Consider the following 20,349-nt stretch of genomic DNA (forward strand, 5'->3'; position numbering starts at 1 on the left):
AAAATGAATCGTCCCCACACAGAACTGACCAAGTAGGTTTCCTCACAGCTCTAAGGATAATAACATGGTAGAATGTCTGTTACTTACACATTCTGTCCGTTTTATCCATTTTTTAGATCTGGTTACGTTGACACAATTTGTCCTTCTACTTTGCACGTAGGCTATGATGGTCTGTTGACCTCCCGGGGATGTCGTGTTTACGTTGAAATGCCTCCCTGCCTTTGCCATTTGGTGTTCCTCTCATCACCCAGCTTTCCTCCACTCTAACTGAATGCTTAGCGCCCCCGCCTGCCTCACACCCCCGGGTCTCTACCTGGAAAGCTCTCCTCACTCCTGCCTCCACCCTGGGACTGTTTCCCTTTCATTCACTGACACATATTCATTGCTCCAGATATTGGGGATGCGGCAGTGAACTAAACAGAGTCCCTGCTCTCATGGAGCTGGCATTCAGAGGGTAGGGGAGGGAAGAGCAGCTAATTAGTAAATAAATCTCTCATACGCCCATGGCTGGTAGAGCTTTAAGAAAGACTAGCAGGATAAGGGGATACTGTGATTCAGGTTTAGCTAGGAAGTGTTCTCCAAGGAAAGGGCCATCTGAACATAGTCCTGAAGGACACGTGGCAGGAATCTTGCAGAAAATCTGGGAAAAAGTATTCCAGGGAGAAGGAACAGCAAGTGCAAAGGGCCTGAGGCAGAGGAGGGCTAAAATATCCCTTCCTGAGAGAGCTTTCCTTGACACCCCAACTTAAATTGTGTTCTCTCTCTCTCAGGACACACCATTCTCCTTGGAGTGTTTTTCTCCATTTGTGTGTTTTATATTAACATAAGGAATTTAATTAGTCTCCCCCTCTGGATTATAAACCCCATGATGGCAGGTGTCCTATCTGTTCCCATTTTCTTTTATTTGTGTATCCAGAATTCACCCTCTTGTCTGATATTTAAATAGTTATTGAATGAATTGATACATTGAAAATGGTTATTAATGGCATTGGGCAGATCACTTACACAGTGTAATTTTTTTAAGTTTATTTATTTTGAGAGAGAGAGAGAGAGAGAGAGAACAAGTGGAGGAGGGGCAGAGAGAGGGAGAGAGAGGATCCCAAGCAGGCTCCCTGCTGGCGGCACAGAGCCCAATGCAGCGCTCAGTCTCACGAACCAAGAGATCCTGACCTGGGCTGAAAATTAGAAGTCAAACGCCAACTGAGCCACTCAGGTACTCCTCACACAGTGTAATTTTGCCTCATGTGAGAATTTTCTTTTAAAAGTCAGTACATAGGGTGGGGTGAGGGGAGTTTCCCCTAAAGTACTGGCACTCTTCTTTCTTCCAGCTAATGAGCACAAATTGAGTATAATACACCCATTTCTGTTTTCCATGCAAGGAATTTTATGTTCAGTAAAGATAATTCAGTTAAGATTTGGCGTTGGCATGTTTACCTGTGCTCGTTTTCTTGATATGAGGTTGCACTTGTATTCTTTTATTAATTGGATTTCTCTTTTGTGTAATTTAATTAAGATACAAATTAAAAAGAGTGATATTTAGGTAGGTAAGGAAGGAAGAACAGAAGAGAGGGGAGAAGGAGGGAGGAAAGAAATTATATTCCTCTTCAAGATATAGCTTATCACTGTTTTGCAAGTTAGGATTGGAAATGTAGCTAGCTCATGCTTTCAATGTAACAATAGCTGCCGGTGAGTAGTACTTGACATTATCAGGATAGATGCTAAGTATTTTTACATGCGTGTTCTCATTAAACTCACAACAGGCTCTAAAATAGATATCAATAGCCCCATCTTTTAGATAAGTAAATTAAGGCTCAAAGAAGTTAAATAACTTGGCCTTAACACAGAAGAAAGTAAAAATGAGTGCCTTGGAGAGGGCTGTCAGAATGAAATCCGAATTGTTTTCATCCCGCCTCCCCTCGAGTTTCCTTTCAGCCTCACACTACCTACTAGGGAGAGGTGTGCCCCTCCAAGAGTGATCATTACCTCCCCCCAAGGCGCTGATGGGGGTCCTTTACAAACATCCATTATCATATCCTTACTGCAACAACCCCTGCAGGTACATCCAATGGTCTTTATTTTTAAAGGCATTTTTTAAAAATAGCAAAAGAATGCATGACACAGATTGTAAGTGTCGTGGGGTGGCGGGAAGCCACTCAGACCTGCGCTACGAAAGGCGATAATGAATTCAGTGTTGGCAATTCTCAGGAAACTATACGAAAACACCTAGGTGTTCCAATTGGTCCCAGTAGTGAACCAGATCCCTCCTTGCTTTCGCGGTGCGGTCGGGGTCGGGTTATTCCTCGGTGCTGCTCCCAGCTACGGGGCTCAGGCACCTTTGGGCAATCCCGGGGACGCAGAATTCTGGGGCTGTGGGCCCCAGCGGGAGGGGCGACTCCTACGCGCGCGCGCACACATACACACACACACACACTCACACACCACCCGCGGTCGCAAGCGCGCACCTACAAACATCTACCTCACCCAACCACCCACATCACACAACAAGGGGCACGCGACTTCACACGCCTCGCCCGCTCCTGCACTCAAACCACACACGGAAGCGCAAAACACGAGCTGGCACAGGCTCGCGCACACGCTCACACCCCGGGCACACACCCTCTCGCGCGCGCGCCCACCCCCTCGCTCGCCGGCACGCGCGCGCGCACACGCGCACACGCCCCGTGCACCCACCCTCTTGCGCGCGCACGTGCCCCCGCTCACCCGCACACACGCGGGCGCACCCCCGCGCGCACACGCACACGCTCACACGGCCGAGCGGCGAGGGGCGGGGCCGGGCGGGGAGCGGCAGCCAGTGCGCGGCCGGGCGCCGCCAGGAGAGGGCGCGGCGCGGGGCTGCGGAGCGCGGCTGGCGCCCGAGTTGTTTCCCGGAGCCCGGAGCCGCGAGACGCTCGCAGTGAGCCCAGCCAGCTCGGGCCGGGCTGGGCTAGGCGGGGCCGGGCGGGGCGGCCCACAGGGAGCTCGCCCCGGGTCACGCCGGCGCCCGCCAGCCGAGCGCGGCGGGGAGCGCGCCATGGACCCCAAAACGGGCGGTGGCGAGGAGGATGACTGCGTGGACTCGGGCGCCGAGACCGGAGGGTGAGCCGCGCCGGGCCGGGCCGTGGGCGGGGGACGCTCTCCGAGTTGCGCTGCGGCTGCTCCCTGCCCGGGACCTTCCCGGACCCCGCGGCAGAACCGGAGCCGCTGGGGCCGGACGGGGCCGCGCGGGCTGCCCCTCCTGCCGGACCCCCGGTGGAAGGCAGAGGGGCTGTGGCGGGCCGGCTTCCTCCTGGGCGGTCCCCGAGGGCAGCGCAGCGTGGTCCGTAGCTGCCCCGGGCAGGGCGGGCCCCACCCCCCGGGGGAGGAAAGTGCAAGGACTCAAGGTTCAGAGTAACTCCCCCCACCCCCCCGCACACCACCACATCCCGCCCCTCCTTGCCCCCCGTTATCGCGGAGATGATGTCGAGTACCCGGCAAATGCGGTGCCCCCCCCGAGATCATCGTTAGGAGATGCGCTTGCACTTGTTTCCACCTTCTACGAGGACTTTATTCTTCTAGCCCCGCAGCTCTCTGGAGTCCGGGCTGGGGGCTGGGGACTGGGGAAGAGGATAGGACACCCGGCACCTAAATTCTTTCAGAATCCTGTAAGAGGGTGACATTTTTCATTCCCGGCTTTATTGTGCTTGCTGAGACCCGCTGCTCGACTCCTATTTCTCCGCCGAACTTCTCTCTGCGCACCTGTCCCAGCCTTGGGTACAGGTGGGGTGAAAATGGTGCTATGATCCAGCCCTGCTTAAAGAAACAGCTTCATCGGACTCAAACATGTAGCCCAGACCTTTATCTCTGGGGACTAATTAGCCTTCTCCCAACGACACGGTTTTCCTGAGTGGGACAAAAGACCGAGTATCTTTAAGGAGATGAATGTCATTGTAAATGCTTCCACCCAGCTCCTATCGCCAGAGGATTTCCCTGTGCAGAGTCAGCAAACATCCAGGATGCGAATTCTGACCCAGGAGGAAAGGATGTCCTTTCCTCTCTGGAGTAACCCTGGGGGTGGGCTGGAGCTGCCCAGATTACAGAAAGCCTCATTCCTGGAAAGTTGAGGACATTTAGACTATAATCTCGGGGCTTGGCAGCCCTGTGAGGACAGGAAGAGAGTCCAGTCCCAGAATGGGCACAAGGGGTTAGGCTTCCTGGGCACTCACTCCTGCGGACCCAGCCCCTGCAGGCTCCACCCATTCCTAGCCCAAATCTGGGACCTTACACCCTACAGCAATGGGCTTTCCCTGTCATCCCAACTTGCAATCATTTATGGCTCACTGTGGAACCCAGTTACATTCTGGTGAAGTAACCTGATTCCAAACACTGCACTCCCTTGTTTTTTCCCCCCACACATAGTGTATAAGGCATTTATCAACTTTAATTGAAGATCCTTGGCTTTTTTTTTTTTTTTTTCCCTTCTGCTCCTAGTTAGCTAGGCCATGAATAGAAGAAGAAAACAAAGCAAAACAAACTAGCTCGTTTTCAGCTGGGTTAAATAAGGCACTAACAGGTTCATCCATTTTCAGTTTACAAAGCTCACCTAAGACAGGTGTTTTCCCCAAAGATTCTGTCCCGGAGAAGTGGAGGGGAGGCCCTGACCCAGGAGTGACAACTCCCTGGGATCCCCTCGAACAACATGACAGCTGCCAGGGTTCCTGGGAGGGGCTTGCTGAACATACGGACACCAGAACTTCTGTTCACTGCTTCTGTCACTGAAGTGTGTAGTTGTAACAGAATAGAATTGTTTACTTATGGCCTTAGTAGCATCCTTAAGCTAAAGATCAAAGTAAAATGGCATGCACTGAAATAAAAGAGTTTTGATGTAGAGTTAGTAATCTTGCATTGGCCACATAGTCATACATTTCCTGAAATTTGGTTTGGTGACGAAAAAGCCGCTCGCAGTTTCCTAGCTTTTGCAGAGTTTGCCCCCTCTAGCCCTCTCTCGCTTTCCTAAAACTACCTGTCGAGACTATCTACCAAGCATGTAGAAAGCACTTAATACGTGTTTGCTGTCATGACTGTTTTTAAAATACAAACCTGATTCTCTCCCTCTCCCTTCCAAACTTTTAGCGGCTCTGGCATCTATAACAAAGAGCTTAGACTGGCCTATGAGTCCCCCTGGTGTTACGGGGTCCTCCTCTGTCTCTCTGGCCTTATTTTTCGGCAGGACCGCCCTCGTACCCAGCATCAAGCCACATGAGCAAGGTGTTTCTGATTCCTTGCCTTTGTCGGGCTGCCCTTTTCGCCAGCTATGCCCTTCTCCACCTGGCATGCCTGTCCACCGGGTGAAACTCTACCTTCATTCCAGACTCAGCTCAAGTGACACATATGCTCGGGCAGGGATCGTTAATTTGAGGTCCATGAATTGTTTGAAATTTTATGCAAAATGATGTTCTTTGTGGCTTTTTGTGAGAAGAGACTGGTTTTTCATCAGATGCTCGAAGTAGCCTGTGATCCCCTCCAAAGGAAGTTGGGTAGCGTAGGAGAAGTTTCATTTTCAACATGTTGTGTCTGAGGTATTGGGAGACGTCTGAAAGGTGATGAGCCAGCCGTTGAGTGTATCTGTCTTAAGAGCTCAGCCTGATGACACTGCATCGGGGAACCGTCGGCCTAAAAATGGCAGTTGCAGTCCTGGGAGCAGATTTAAATCAACTAAAGGCAGTAAATAGCAAACCCTTACTAGCATTTACTCCATGCTGGGTACTGCGCTGAGCCTTTTATGTAATCCTTCAACAACGCTGTGAAGCAGGTACTATTTAAGACCAGCCTTGAGAAGTGGGTGAAGGAGGAGGAGCTAATAAAGGGGCCTAAGGGAAAGTAGGCATGGGGACCAAAAGGAGGAATGTGGTTTCCTAGAGGCCAAGGGGAAGAAGGGAAAGGCATCAGCTGTGCCACTGAGAAGTGCATTAAGATGCAGGAACGCGAGGTGCTCTTTTTCTCAAACGGAGGTAATGAAGGAAGGATGGAGTAGAGGAGTGGTGGAGGCGGAAGCCACGTCCTCTCCTCCTGACTCCAGGAGGGAGCAGAATGTGCTGCAGAGGAGGTCGCTAGAGTGCTGTGTCCGAGACAGGGAGGGGTGAGGAGAGGCCGTAGCAGGAGGAGGGTAGAGGGGGTGCAGGAAGGATTCCCGAAACATAGGCAGTAATCGGTCTCCTATAAATACGTGTTTATAGAAAAGACTCTGTGAAAGGGAAAGAATAGAGATACAGAAAAACCGATGGTTTGTGACGTCCACTTTCTGAAAAGGTAGAGATATGTTGGACTTCAGACCCCTCGGTTAGATGGGCTTTGCATAGAAGGGGAGGCCCGTCTCTTCTTACAACCTGGCGGGGAAGATGGCTTTCCGTTCCAGGCAGGTGCGACCCCCTCCCTCAGGAAAATGGAGGGTTTTTTTTAATAATTTTTTTTTAACGTTTATTTATTTTTGAGACAGGGAGAGACAGCATGAACGGGGGAGGGTCAGAGAGAGAGGGAGACACAGAATCTGCAACAGGCTCTGAGCTGTCAGCACAGAGCCTGATGTGGGGCTCGAACTCACAGACCGCGAGATCATGACCTGAGCCGAAGTCGGATGCTTAACCGACTGAGCCACCCAGGGGCCCCAGGAAAATGGAGGTCTGAAATAGTTTGGGCACCGCTGAGTGAGAACCCGCCTGGGATCACTGGGATCAGTGATTGTGACTGGATGAAGGTACCGCTCCACCTTGCTATTTACTTTCCTGAAGCGGTGGTCAGCTCCTTAGGGACAGGCAGTAAGGGAGACGGTGAGTGGTTGAGATCATCAAGGTTTGGGGGGAGAAGGCCTATTGCCAGGCCAGTGTGAACAAAACATAGGAGCAAGGGATTTGGAGGTATCGACGGAGCTATCAATCCTTTCGGCAGCATGATCAAAGAGAACGCTCTAAGAATTTTTGTGCGTCCCAACTGCCGGTGGGCACATTGTGCTGTTCACTCTGACATTGACAATCAGGGGTGCCTGCGTGGCTCAGTCAGTTAAGCTTCCAGCGTCGGTTCAGGTCATGATCCCACAGCTCATGAGTTCAGGCTTTGCATCGGGCTCTCTGATCCTCTGTCCCCTTCTCTCTCTCTCTCTCTCTCTCTCTCTCTCTCTCTCTCTCTCTCTCTCTCTCTGCCCCTCCCCGACTCACAGGCTCTGTCTCACTCACTCAAAAACAAATAAAAATATTTTTAAAAAGTGACAGTCAAAAGAGTCGGGTTACTGGGGTTCAACTCTGTGCCTTTAGTTTTCTCTGCTGTAAAACGGGGATGACGATAAAAGTACCCACCTGACAGGGTGCTTGTGAGAATTAGCCTCTACATTTAAAGCCCCTAGAACAGTGCCTGGTGTAAGTGAACCCTCAGTACGTTATTTCTCATCATGCTATTACTGCTGTTACGAACAACACTCCCAATGACAGACTTACAGTTGTATTTAATAAAAATGTGTATCTCCAGGTGCCCTCAAGATCATATGTTCTTTATACTCATCGCAGTGGATGCTCTGATGTTTTTCAATGCCCTAAGAAATTTGATCATCGTTCAGAACATCTGCGAGAGGATAGGATAAATGTTATGATTTTACAGAGGAGGAAATGGAGGTTCAGAGGGTGCACGACTAGTTAGTGGCCTAAAATGGAAGCCTGGGTCTCCAGCTTGCTTCCCACCTCGTGCCTCTCAAAGAGCCATCGATCTGCAATTAATTCTCGCTTCCTGCTCAGGCATTGTCTTTTGCTCGAAATGCTATCTCTGCTGTCTGACCCACCTAGTACAGGCCAAGATTAAAGGCAAACTAGTATTCTTCTGTGGCAATTGATGTCATTTTGAAGCTCTCCTTTTCCAAATGCACGTGAAAGCAAGCTTTGTGCTTCTGTGTACTTTTCGTTAGAAAAAAACTGGCAAGCCAGTTACTATCTTAAGAAACTATCTTAAGAAACAGAATCCCTTAACAGAGGGACAGGCAGTGTTGTTGTAAACCAAAATAAAAGACACAGAGTGAGACAAATGCTTTACAACGGGTGTTTCATTAGTGGTGTCTCCCAGATTTGGCTTCTGAGACACTCTTTCCAATATGACCGTTATCTGATAAATTATACTTTTAATACTGTATAAACGTTTGTGTACTTATTTTGAGAGAGAGGTGAGCGGGGAAGGGGCAGAGAGAGAGAGAGAGAGGATTCGAAGCAGGCTCTGCGCTGTCAGCACAGAGCCCGACACGGGGCTCACACTCATGAGCCATGAGATCATGACCTAGGGTGAAGTTGGATGCTTAACCAACTGAGCCACCCAGGCGCCCTGGATTATTTTCATTCAGAAGGTTGATCTGGCACTAATGAACCTCCACTTCCATGTCACCTGTCACTGAGCTTCTGAAAACATAGGGTCATACCATACCCTTTGGGTGACCTCCACCTGACATTTCAGTGGATTTAAGAGATAGCAAACAATTCACAGGTCTACTGTTTATAAAGCAGGTGAATGGGAAAGGTTAGGGGGAATAAATTTGAAGACGGGACAGGTTTAGAGAACAGTAAAAGGTGAAATCTTGCAGGGAAGACAGGATGATCTATTAGGCACTCTATTATCTTTGTGTTCAAGGTGGGGCTAGTTAGCTCTAAATTACCATGGCATCTAATTCAATGGACTGAGAGCTAACAGATGAGATCCATAATGCACTGAGCTGATGTTTTAGAGAAACCTCAAGATCAATATTACTAAAATGCCAAGATCAATTCTTCTGCCAAGATTTTCCTGGAAAAGAGAATTTAAGAAGGTATATGGCTGCTGACAGTGATAACCTGTCTTAAGTGCAGACCCTTTTATATATAATCCCTATATGTATAATCGTAAGTAAACTACAGTGAAGGGACTGCATCTGACTTTCTGGTCATTATTGGCACAGGTACCAAATAAATGTAATGTTTGCAAATGTGTCTCCTATATGTGTCAGATGTGTGAAGATCTACAATCCTTGCATTATTCTACTTATCTGTGTCATGTGCCCATACATTTTCTTCCTAAAATTCATGGAGTCCCCTTTCATGCTTTATTCTCGTAGAGTTGAATGTCTTGTGCAAAACCAGGTGGATCAATTCTTAGGATGTGAGACCAATAAACAGGATTCACTGCTGTTCCCTCCTACCTTAAAAAAGCTCATTTGAGGTTGAGCATCCGACTTCAGCTCAGGTCATGATCTTGTGGTCCGTGAGTTCCAGCCCCGCGTCGGGCTCTGTGCTGACAGCTCAGAGCCTAGAGCCTGGAGCCTGTTTCGGATTCTGTGTCTCCCTCTCTCTCTGCCCCTCCCCCGCTCATGCTCTGTCTCTCTCTGTCAAAAATAAGTAAACATTAAGAAAAAATTTTTTAAAAACTGGAGATTATCTGCCCCTCCAGAGAACTGTAGTCATTAGCTGAAACTTTTTGAACCTCTTTAAGCACAAAATTGTTTTAAGCTTTACAGTTTGTCTTTCACCAGCAATATAATAATTGCAGTAAATAATCTTTTGGAGTTATTTGGAATGTATTTTATGAGCTATAAAAGTGCCCATAGCTTGACTCAGTTCCTGTTTCCCCTCATGATAATTTTTGTAAGGAAAAGAAAGTAAATCTCAAGCTATATTTATGAGTATCTCATCTCTGTGTGCTTTCAGAAGTGAACAATCAGAAACAATCATATAGCAAACAACAGGCAAATGGTTGAATAAATTATAGTACATCACTTTACAATTATAATTACAGGAACTATAGCAACATGTCGTGACGGTATTTGGTGAAAAGAGCAGTTTAGAATTGTATCTCCATCATTATGGCAACTGTGTACAAATTACATAAACAGGATCAGCGGTTGGAGAGCACTGTGAGTCTTTAGGTGACTTTTCTTCCTGTTTGATTTCCGTTTTGATGGTGGACAGGGATGGAGGTTGGGGTGATGGATGAGACTGCAGAGCTGGACAGAGGCCATCATTCATGGAAAGAGGGGTTTATGTGGTACACTGTTGAGCTGGGGCTTCATCCAGAGAGTGACAGGATCAGATTTGTGCTTCGCCAAAGACTGGCTGCTGTTTGGGGAAGGAACTGGAGCGAGACGAGAGTGACAGTCAGGAGACTGACCAGCTGTCAGGCCTGACCCAGGCGGTGCCTTTAGTCACAAGAACTACATACAGAGAGATGCACGGCCGGGACCTTTGTTACACAAGCACCTAGCCTAAAAATACTGCCGTTATACCTTAAGATTCTCGAAATAGATGTCGCATGTAAATTCCATTCTTCATTCACATCCATCTGCATGCATGCCCGTATGCATTTGTGAAACGCATCTGCCTCAGGAGTATTTGGAAAATCCTAGCTGAAAATACACATTTTTAATACATAGTCCAATCACACATTGCCATTGAATGTTTCATTTGAATTGTCATGAAATTTCTTTAAAGCCTGACCATCCTAAGATGATCATATTGGATTGGGATTGTTTGGTCGTTGCAAAATGCCTGTTGACCATTTGTTGCATTCATATACAATTACATTTCTTGTTTTGTTTTTTTTTTTAAGTTTATTTATTTTGATAGCAAGAGACAGGGAGGGAGGAAGAGAGAGAATCCCAAGCAGGCTCTGCTCTGTCAGTGCCAAGCCCGACACGGGGCTCAATCTCACAAACTGGGAGATCAGGACCTGAGCTGAAATCAAGAGTCAGGTGCTTAACTGACTGAGCCATCCAGGCGGCCCTACAGTTAGATTTCTAAGTTTTGTCCTAAAGTTAATTTAGTCCCCCTGGTTCCAGAAAGAATTTAATGCCCCAACACTGGGGTTAATGATCCTGACCGTCCTCCCTTGCATTTTCCTTAGCCAGCGTGTCACCATGCCCCAGCCAATCCTTCCACCTTTCAGCTCCTGTCTTGCCATCACCCTGCCCTCGTACTTCAAGTCCCTATCGTTGCTCACCTCCTGGTCTCCTCACCAATAGTATCAGTTTAGTTTCCTAACCAAGAATGTAAAAACTTGGATTAGATGTAGGCGGATGCAGTTTGTAATACATAAAGGGATTTGCAAATGTTAGTAGTTGCTATTCTCTCCAGCTTTAAAATTCAGTGATTCTGTAACTGCTAAAGCATTTCATTTGAAAAGGGGAAACTACATGCTGTTTTCCTTCCATTTTGTTCCTCTACCAATAAATCAGTGCATCATTTGGCATGAGAGATGTAGGTTATTTCAACGGGTAAGAGGTGTGCTTTTTTGTGATGTTTTTTGAAGCTTTGTATATGCTTTGTTGATGTGGTAACAAAGTCAGTAGAGTGAAAATTGGATAATTTAAGAAAGGCAACATGAGACTAAGTAAATAAAAGGAGGGTGTATGTAGAAAATTAAACATAATTAACTGCTTTATTTGCATAACCATATCCCCTAACTACCACTTGCATAATAAATCCCTACGTGCTTGAGAGATTAATTTTCTACTGAGAATGACTTTGGGACACTGGGGGGAGAAAACCAAGAGCTTCTATACCATATACGTTGCCAGAGAGGGAAGGCTTCCCAGCCACACAAGTAGAGCAGAAACTTCATAGAGATTAAGCAGGCAGATCCTTGGCCAGATTCCCATTCTCACAGAGGCTGAGTGCCAGGAGCTGGTCTTTCAGCCTAGAAACTGATGGGTAATTTCACCCTGGCCCTTACCCTGCCTTTTTCCCTTTCCCTATCACAGCCCACATCCTGTTACTCTAATATGCAGCAGGATTTCGTCTCAGCTGGAACTGAAATCAGTCAAGCATCATTGTGCCTTTGTGTTTCCTGAGGGCCAGCCACACCCTGATTGTGGAAGCCCTCACGAGCCAGGGTCCCTTCACACTGCTGCCGCCGGGTTCCATCATCGCTCTGCTGATGGCAGCCAAGAAACATTTCCCCGTGGTGTGGAGCTAACTTGAAGGGTGCTCATTTGCGGAGGTTTAACCTTCTGGAGAATCATGAACCCCCTTGAGAATGTGTTGAAAACTTTGAGCCTTCTCCCCAGAAAAATAAGCTTCCATTCAAAAATTTGCCAGTGAATTTAGATGGTTCAGGACCCAGCTGGTCTGCCATCGTGGAGATCCAGAGAGACCACATGAAGGAACCCCGCTTTCTGAAGTGCCTTTGGGGATGCCTGAGTGGCTCAGTCGGTTGAGTGTCCAACTGCGGCTCCGGTCATGATCTCTCAGTTCATGGGTTCTAGCCCCATTTTGTGCTGTCTGTTCTCATCATGGAGCCCGCTTTGGATCCTCTGTTCCCACCCCATCTTTGCCCCTACCCCACTCGCACGCGTGCTCTCGCTCTCACTCACTCTCTCTTTCTGAAAAATAAACATTTAAAAAAATTTTTTAAAAATAAAATGCCTTTAAATTTTTGCCTTCACATTCAGACGTAATTTTATTTTACACAAAATCCCTCTGCACTACAATTTTTGATTTGTGGTATTTCCTCACATTTAAATAGCTACTTACCACACTGTAAGACTGTTTTTTAAAATTCTGGCATGAAGAACTCATTTGGATAAAGAAAAATAATGTCTAATCCTACTAACACCAAGGTTTTGTGTTTCAGGTCTGACTACAGCCACATGTCCTCCACCAGCAGTAAGTATGGTTTAAATGTCCTTCAGCACTGGCCTCTCAGCCCCACCTACCTGTGTAACCCATGCTTTAACAGAAGAATCACCCAAGGTATCCTTGCCGAAGAGCATGATGCAGGATCCTCTGACTCTGAAAGTTGGGGCTTTTCCTGGAGAATTTAATTGTACCTTGATTTCAGAACTAACTAGCTCTAAGAACTAACTAGTTCTTAAATTCTCCAGGAAAAGCCCCAACTTTCAGAGTCAGAGGATCCCGTATCATGCTCTTTGGCAAGGATACCTTGGGTGATTCTTCTGTTAAGGCCACTACTTTCCCTTTGGAAACTGAGTCTAGAGGAAGTAGCCTAGGCTCCGTTAGGACGGATGCTTCTAAAACAGCCTCTCTGAATAATCTGAGGTTACTCATTCATTCAACAAACATTTATCAAAAACCTACAGCCCAAAGGCTAACAGCTCAGAGCATGCATGGGGTGGCCTCGGTTCATCTGTTGGGTCAATGTCCTCCCTTGTAGTTTTGTATCTGCAGACAGATGTCATAGGTGATTGTCCTATGTGGTTAAAAAAAGAAGTGATTGGGAATATGTTTATAAACACACTGTAAGCATAGAAAAATATGCCTGTATTAAACGCTAATTTACAAGTAAATCTACTCATGGGAAATTAGGCCTTATATCTAGGAACAATTTGCAGTGATTAGGATCACTACATAAATGACCAAAGCCATTCAGATTAATTAAACACCTATTTTAAAATAACAAAAAATTGTCTTACAATAAAAGCCCTGATTATTTGAATCAGTAAATACTGAATCGTTTTTCCTTACTTCCCTGTTAAGCCTCAATTCTAAATAGTACTCAAATGGAAGGCCACTTAATTGGATTATTCTATTTATTGATGTTCTTGCTTAGTTTTCCTTTGCAATAAGAGACTGTGCAGAAAGCTGTATTTCTGGAATTGTAATTTAGTGTCAAATTATATTTAGTTATTAGTATAACTGCGGCGAATAATCTGTGATCATTTCAGCCAACTGGAGACCCAACATTGCCCCTTAGTTATTAAGAACCATTAGTAATAATGAGAATAATGCTCCAGTGATTTGCATTCCCTCCCAGAAGCTTCTGGATTCCTACAAACCAGGGAAGCCTGTCTTGAACTCTCTCTCTCTACGCTGCCATTCTCATTCCACTCAGTTTTGCCCAGAAGCTACATTTCTTTAAGAATGATTTTTATGAAATACTTGCCTAAAGCCTTTGCTCAATTCGTAGCTCTCAAATCAGTCCTCTGGGTCACAACAAAGCACCTCTCTTGTCAGCGAAACCGGTAATTTGGTTTGGGACGCTTTCCTCTCCATTATTTTAATTGCGATCTCTGAGTTGGAATTTCTCTCAGTGCAACTGGGATCAATAGCTGTTTATTGCTCTTCCTTTTCTCTTTAAACGTTTGGTGATTCCTGCCTCAGTCTTCAGTGTTGGGACCTCTAGGTAAGTGAGGATGTGTATGCATTTCATATTTTAGTTAGGAAATATATTTGGCTATAAATAATAGAGAAAAAATAAGGACTTAGGTATGGGTTTGTTTTCCTCTAACATTAAAAAAAAAAAAAAAAAAAAAAAAACCTCAGAGGAGACAATGCAGGTCTGATAGGGAAGCTTCTTTTATCGTTTTGCTTGGCTTTTGGCTTCTGTCCTTAGGGTTGCCTCCGAGTTACAAGATGGCTGCCTCTACCACAGGCATCACATCCTTGTTCTGGGCAGGAAGAAGGGGTGAGTGGATACTGCTGGGTCCCTGGCTGTCTTTGCCTAGTGTTTGCCTGGCCTGTCTTTCCTCCCAGCCAGGAGCACAAACCCTGGCCACACCCAGATGTAGGAGAAGGCCCCTTTAGCAGTCAGTGAAAGGTAACAGAGTGGGCCCTTTCTGAAAAGAAAAAAAGATTAAGTCTGAAGCCTTAAATCTGTCCTTTAAAAACATAAGTTTGACAGTGCTCTAATAATAAAAAGTATTTTCCAGGTAGATGTTAAAAACCTCATTTCCCCATGAACGAGATAATCACATTCAGAGGACTGAGTAGAAAGATTTTACTGTCCATCCTGAAGGATTCAGTTCTAGGGTCACTCCTTGTCACAGCCCCACCTGTGCCAACACCCTCTATGTGACTGGCAGGACCCACAGAGCTGACTGGTCCCAGTTCCCACTTGTCGTCATGACCCTGCATCTCATCGTCATTCCCTTGCCCTTGGGCAGTCTCTCTGAATGACTCAGTTCTGATTTCTGGTTGGGATCTGAGCCTTGGTTCTAACCATTTACTGTTAGGAAATGGATTTTTCTGTCTTCTAGTGGTTCCTGTTCAACATTCACATGATGCTCTTTTATCCATTCATTCCTGAGTTCACAGGGGCATAAGAACTTGCGTGGGTTGAGCTAGGGTTAGAGTCCGTTTGTCCACGGTCGGGTTTCATCATTGCTAGAATTGGCAGGAAAGCTTCCTCCGAGGGCACTGGTTGCTATTTAGGTATCCTCTTTTCCCTCAGAATGCAGGGGCTGTTTCCTCATGCTGCCTGCCCCTGATGGCAGAAGAAGAAAGGTCATCACCAAGACAAAGTAGTCAAGCAGTGGTGTGGCGTGGGACTTAGGTCTCCTACATCCTACTTCTGGAATGGAGTCAGGGAGGGCATGCGGCTCACTGGGCATTCTGTTTTCCCTTGACCTCAAGGATCTCAGAATCACATTTCCATTGAATGTGTTTGGTGTCACTTTCAGTTCTTGGGGAAGTAGCTGAGGAGGCTTCTTTAATGGATAGTTTTGTAAATGTGGTGAATGTCAATTTGGGTAAGTTTTTTTCTACTTGCAATGGGTCCCTTTGCCTTTTTTAGATTGACAGAGCTGACAGGCTTTTCCTTCGTGCTTTCTACAAAGCGAAATACACTGTTAACACTCAGATCTCAATAAATCACAATACTTCCTAGGAAGGATCAATTTGATTTATACTCCCAGAATTTTAGGTGGTTTTTCCTGAAAACTGGTTAGAAGATCATCAAGCCAGTATGTACAATTTGCATTCTTAAGTGATTTAAATAAAATTTATAAACAGGATAAAATAAAAACAATAATTATGCTGGGAGAAGAAAATCAACTGTGCCAGGTAATGCTAATGAAATTCCCATCATGTATGATTGAATATTTTCATTCAAATAAAGATTATAATCAGACTTGGAGAATTATTCTTAGAATACGTTGGGAGCTTAAAAATGGTATCTTTAGGACAATGTGACATTTCTTGAGGCTCTCTAGCCCCAGGATAATGCCAGGAGAAGGGGGTCAAAGAATTAACTAGTTTTCTTTATTGGAGACTGTTCTCCAACAGCCTCCTCTGTTTGCCCTCCTAATCTGTGCCTTAAAACTGCTCCTTCTCACAATTCAGGTATAGTCATTAACTCTTTACCGTATAAACTGCCAGTGGCAGCAGAAATGCCTCACAATTTTGTGCCACTTCATACTTTTCAAAATGCAAATGGTAGAAGATCCTTTGAAGTGATACCGAGGCCCTTGGCAATGCCCTGAGGAATTCCCCGTATCTGAAATTATGGAGAAAGGGTCATGTACAGCGTGTTCTGCTGATTTGAGCCTCAGACCGCATACCAAGGTATGCAGGGAAGGGACACATCATGGGGTGGGCAGGAGTCACGGAATCTGTTCTTCAACCCACGCAGCCCTCAGATTCCTGCTCTCCTGTTGTTTCCCCAGCTTTCTTTTCCTAGCTCCCTGCTCTGTCCTTCCAGTGACTCAGGCAGCTTCCCTGTTTCCTGCCTGCATTCTCCCTGCTGGTCCAGAGCTCCCACAGGCTGTAAGTCCGGTGGAGTTCTGTCCTCTTAGCTTTCCTGGGTCCGCCATATCTGTGACCTGATGCCGCGGGCCTCTGGACACAATCTCTTCTTGAGGAAAAAGGGTCAAGTGATCCCAGGCATTTTTCAAATAGGAAAGTCAGGCGTCTTCAGTTCATCACAAGGCCTTGTGGCTGGTTTAGAGCTGCTACAGGGGCTTGTGGGTCTTGCCTTCCTGCTGTCTGCGAGGACATCTTATCCCTTCCTAAGGCTGCCTCGTCTCACAGGCACATCTTTCCACATAAATACCATCTTCTCCCTTTCATGTCTTCATAGTCTCATCATTTCCTTGAAGTTTTAAGGTATTAAAATACCCCACGTTTTAATTTTGTCTTCGGCCATATCTGTGCCTCCCCTCAGCACAGAGGGAAAGGTCAGCCTCATTGCGATTTAATTAGTAAAAGTAAGGAGCCTTGAAGGCAATACACTGAAAGGACATGGGGTGCTCTGTGGAACTTGTTGCTGGTGGGGAAGGTTGAAATAAAAATGATCTGTGGCTCTGTATCCAAGAGCTAACTTCAGACTTGGGATAATGAAATTCATTGTTTTCTTTCTGGGTTTGTTAGACAAGTTATTGACAGATGGATGTTTTAAAGAAGCCAGTTGTGCAAATCAGGACGGTCAGTATCTTAGAGAAGGTGATGGTAGCCAATTTAACTTTGATCCATGGGCAAATTTCATAGTTTTCATTTTTTTCTTCTGTGTACAATACTTTCTCCATTATGATTTTCAGAATAAATGCTTGCTCCTGTAGGCTCTTATTTCCTAAGATCCGGGAAAAACCCAGATCTATTCATTAATCCTTATGAAGAACAATTTTAGCCATTGCCTGTGCATAATTTTGTGACCAGCATGAAGTTGGCAATGTACACAGTTTTTCAAAGAGACTAAAACATCCACCTGTCCATCCCCAGCTAAACACTCCTATTGCAGTGAAACCATCAGAAGAAAAGTCACGAATTTTCTCTAGATCAGAATGTGGCCTTGTAGGCAAAGTTGGTTATGGATAGTAATACGGTCTGTGGGGCTAATCTGACAAGTGTCTTAAGTAGCTTCATTCAAGACTATCACGACTGTCATCCATTTCCCACATCTTCAGTGTCCTAGGGGCTCATTAGTGATACTAATGATGTTTGATATACTGTCATAAAGCCAACAGGTGACATAAAACAAAGCATGGGAGAAACACTCTACTTATTTCCAAGTAGAGGAAAGTCGGGGTTTTGAACTCCTACTTGGTCATTCCATTGAGCCGGGAGCTCTTAATTTTGCAGCATCCAGAAATGAACCCTAAATAAGAACGATTTCCATCTTCAGTGTGCATTAAAAGCACGCTCGCGTCCAGAACTGCTCTCGAAGGAGATTCAGGGTGACCTGCCACATAGCTGGAATGAATCTGCAACCCTAGGCAAGGTCTCCGTGAGTGGCCTTGTGTTGGACGCTGGTGGCCCTGATAACACAGCCCTCCTAGACATGTGGCCATGGCTGCAGAGACCAATCGGAAATCATGAAGATGTTTTGCATGTGGACAGATAGTCTGCTTGCTTTGTCCATTCTGTCCTCCTTTGTGGCTCTGCCTTCCACGGTGACTGTAGGATTAAAGCTTGGACTCAGAAGTCTCTATTGTATCCCCTGGCAATGGGCACCTGGTACACTTACAGCCATTGCTCCTGTCACTACGTGAGAAAGAGCCCTTAAGGCTTCTTCCCTCCTCCTGGGAATGCTCTGGCCTCCTTCCAGCTTGCCCTGACTTTTAGAGAGAGGGCCCTGCTGTTGGTGGCTCTTCTCATGCTTCCAAGCGTCGAGGCTTTCTGTGACAAGCATGGCTCCTGGTTTGAGACGCTCATGTTCCTGGACCTTCCTCTTAGATCTGGAGCCACTTAGCTTGCAGGAAACTCTAATGAAAAGGCCACTTGCGTCATTTTTGGCAAGTCTGGGTCTTGAAGCCACTCAGGTGGAGGCTTAGCCGCAGCCTGAGAGCCACAGAATGCCAGCTGGTGCAGGTTGGGGTCCACTCGCTCAGCATTTTGTCAGCTGCCCAGAGAAGGTATTCTTGGTCTGGCAGAGCACATAAATCTCCAAACTGGAAAACTTGCTACTCAGAGTATGGTCCACAGACCACTGCTTCAACATCACCCCGGAGACTATTAGAAATGCAGAATTCCAGGCCCCGCTCCAGACCCCCTGAGCCATGTGAGTTGTTTGTACTGAAGTCTTAAGGGGCACTAATCTAGCTCATCTCCCCAGTGAGCAAGGTAGGTATGGTCTATCCAGATTTCTTTCAGATTCTGATTTTTAATGGCATAATCTGTATACTCTTGGACTTGTATAATATCTACATGAGAAAAAAAATTCACTTGACAAATGTTTAAATTATAGATTATTGATCATTTAAAAGAAGAAAACTGTGTTCCTCTCCTGAGTAGTTCATTTTAAAACATAGAATTTTGTCCTTATCTCCTGAGTAGTTTGTTTTACAACATAGAGTTTGTCCTTATCAAGCAAGCTAGAGATGTGTGTTTGGGGTTTTTTTGTTTGTTTTGTTTTTGTTTTGTTTTGTTTGTTCGTTTTTTTTGAGAAGCAGGCGCCAGCCTTATCTGTAAGATCACAGACTAGCGAATGAAGCCTGAGATGAACGAGGGTACTGGAGCTGAAAACCAGTGCACTTAGACGTTATTGGACAGTGTGGGTTCTGTACGGCCAAAATCCTCTGCATGGGAATCCGGAAGGCTGGGAAACACTGGTATTTGGCAGTTGGTAAGAAAAAAGCGACAAGCAAAGGTACACATTAGGAAATCAAGCGGCGAAGACCATCTACCACCTAAACAACTCCTTTGATGCTCTGTTACGCTGGCATCCGCTTCCCCCCAAATAGGGTGCAGTCCAATGGGTCCAAAGATAAGTTCTAACTGTGTGACTTCAGCTCCTAGAGGTGGTGTCAGTTTCTGTCCAGGATAGGAAGGAAAAATGGGGGCCGACTTCTCACAACCACGTTCTCCTTTAGAAGCTGAAGTAACCCTTCAGGGACAGCTAGTCTACCGGGGTCGTCCAGACTACCCACCCCAAGGAGGGAGGGAACACAGTCTGCAGTGAGTAGTTTCCATCCCACCTTCCTGACATGCTTGGCGCTTTCTCAATTTTAAGTAATTATCATTACTCATATAATACATCGTCATTGTAGACAATTCAGAAAATACATATTAGCAAAAAGAAGAAAACTCAGATTGCTACCATCTAGAAATAACCCAACAGTCGTAATTTGCCTTTATAGATTTTTTTCTGAGCATCTATATTGCTAGAGTTATATATTATTAGCAAAAATAGTATAGTTTTATAGTCTAATTTTCTCAATAAGTATATGTGAACTTCTTTGTTGTCAGTAAACTTCTACAATAGTTTGTGCAGTATTCCATTATATTTCTTTACATTCACCAGTGCCCAGTTGTTGGCTTTTTTATTATTATAAACAGCATTGCCAGGAGTATTTTTATACTAAATCCTTGTGTGTATCCTTCATTATTTCCTTAGGGTAAATTCCTACAAGTGAAATTGCTATAAACATGTAAAGCTTTTGGTGCTTACTGTCAGCTCATTCTCCAGGGGTACCATTTCACTCGCCCCCCCTGGCATGGATGAGGGTGCCAGGGCCTCATAAAAACTGTGATTTTTGTGAATGAAAAACAATATTGACGGATACACACACAATAACAATGGTCAAAAGTGCTCTGAAGAGACGGTGATAAATGGGGAGACTCTTGGGTTTTGGAGACCTGCAACCTGAAGTCTTTTCTGTGTCTCCTGAAAAGTACAGTATTGATTACACTCCCACTGTGACATAGC

At 45.8% G+C, this 20,349-nt stretch overlaps 1 protein-coding gene across 3 annotated transcripts in view; it reads left to right on the forward strand.

Annotated features, from left to right (window-relative positions):
* The first annotated feature begins 2,807 nt into the window (after window positions 1-2,807).
* The window catches only part of FAM124A (family with sequence similarity 124 member A), a 100,592-nt gene continuing 83,050 nt past the window's right edge, over window positions 2,808-20,349 (forward strand). Inside the window, exons 1-2 of one of the 3 annotated variants that reach the window (XM_053899837.1) lie at window positions 2,808-3,096; window positions 12,604-12,635. In XM_053899837.1, coding sequence (XP_053755812.1) covers window positions 3,032-3,096; window positions 12,604-12,635 — 97 coding nt within the window. In that variant the 5' untranslated portion in view covers window positions 2,808-3,031. The remainder of the gene's footprint in view (window positions 3,097-12,603; window positions 12,636-20,349) is intronic. The other 2 variants (XM_053899832.1, XM_053899836.1) reach the window with 2 other exon arrangements.

The sequence above is a fragment of the Panthera pardus genome, unplaced genomic scaffold (assembly GCF_024362965.1).
Source record: "Panthera pardus isolate Hobbes unplaced genomic scaffold, ASM2436296v1 HiC_scaffold_1, whole genome shotgun sequence".
Lineage (NCBI taxonomy): Eukaryota > Metazoa > Chordata > Mammalia > Carnivora > Felidae > Panthera > Panthera pardus.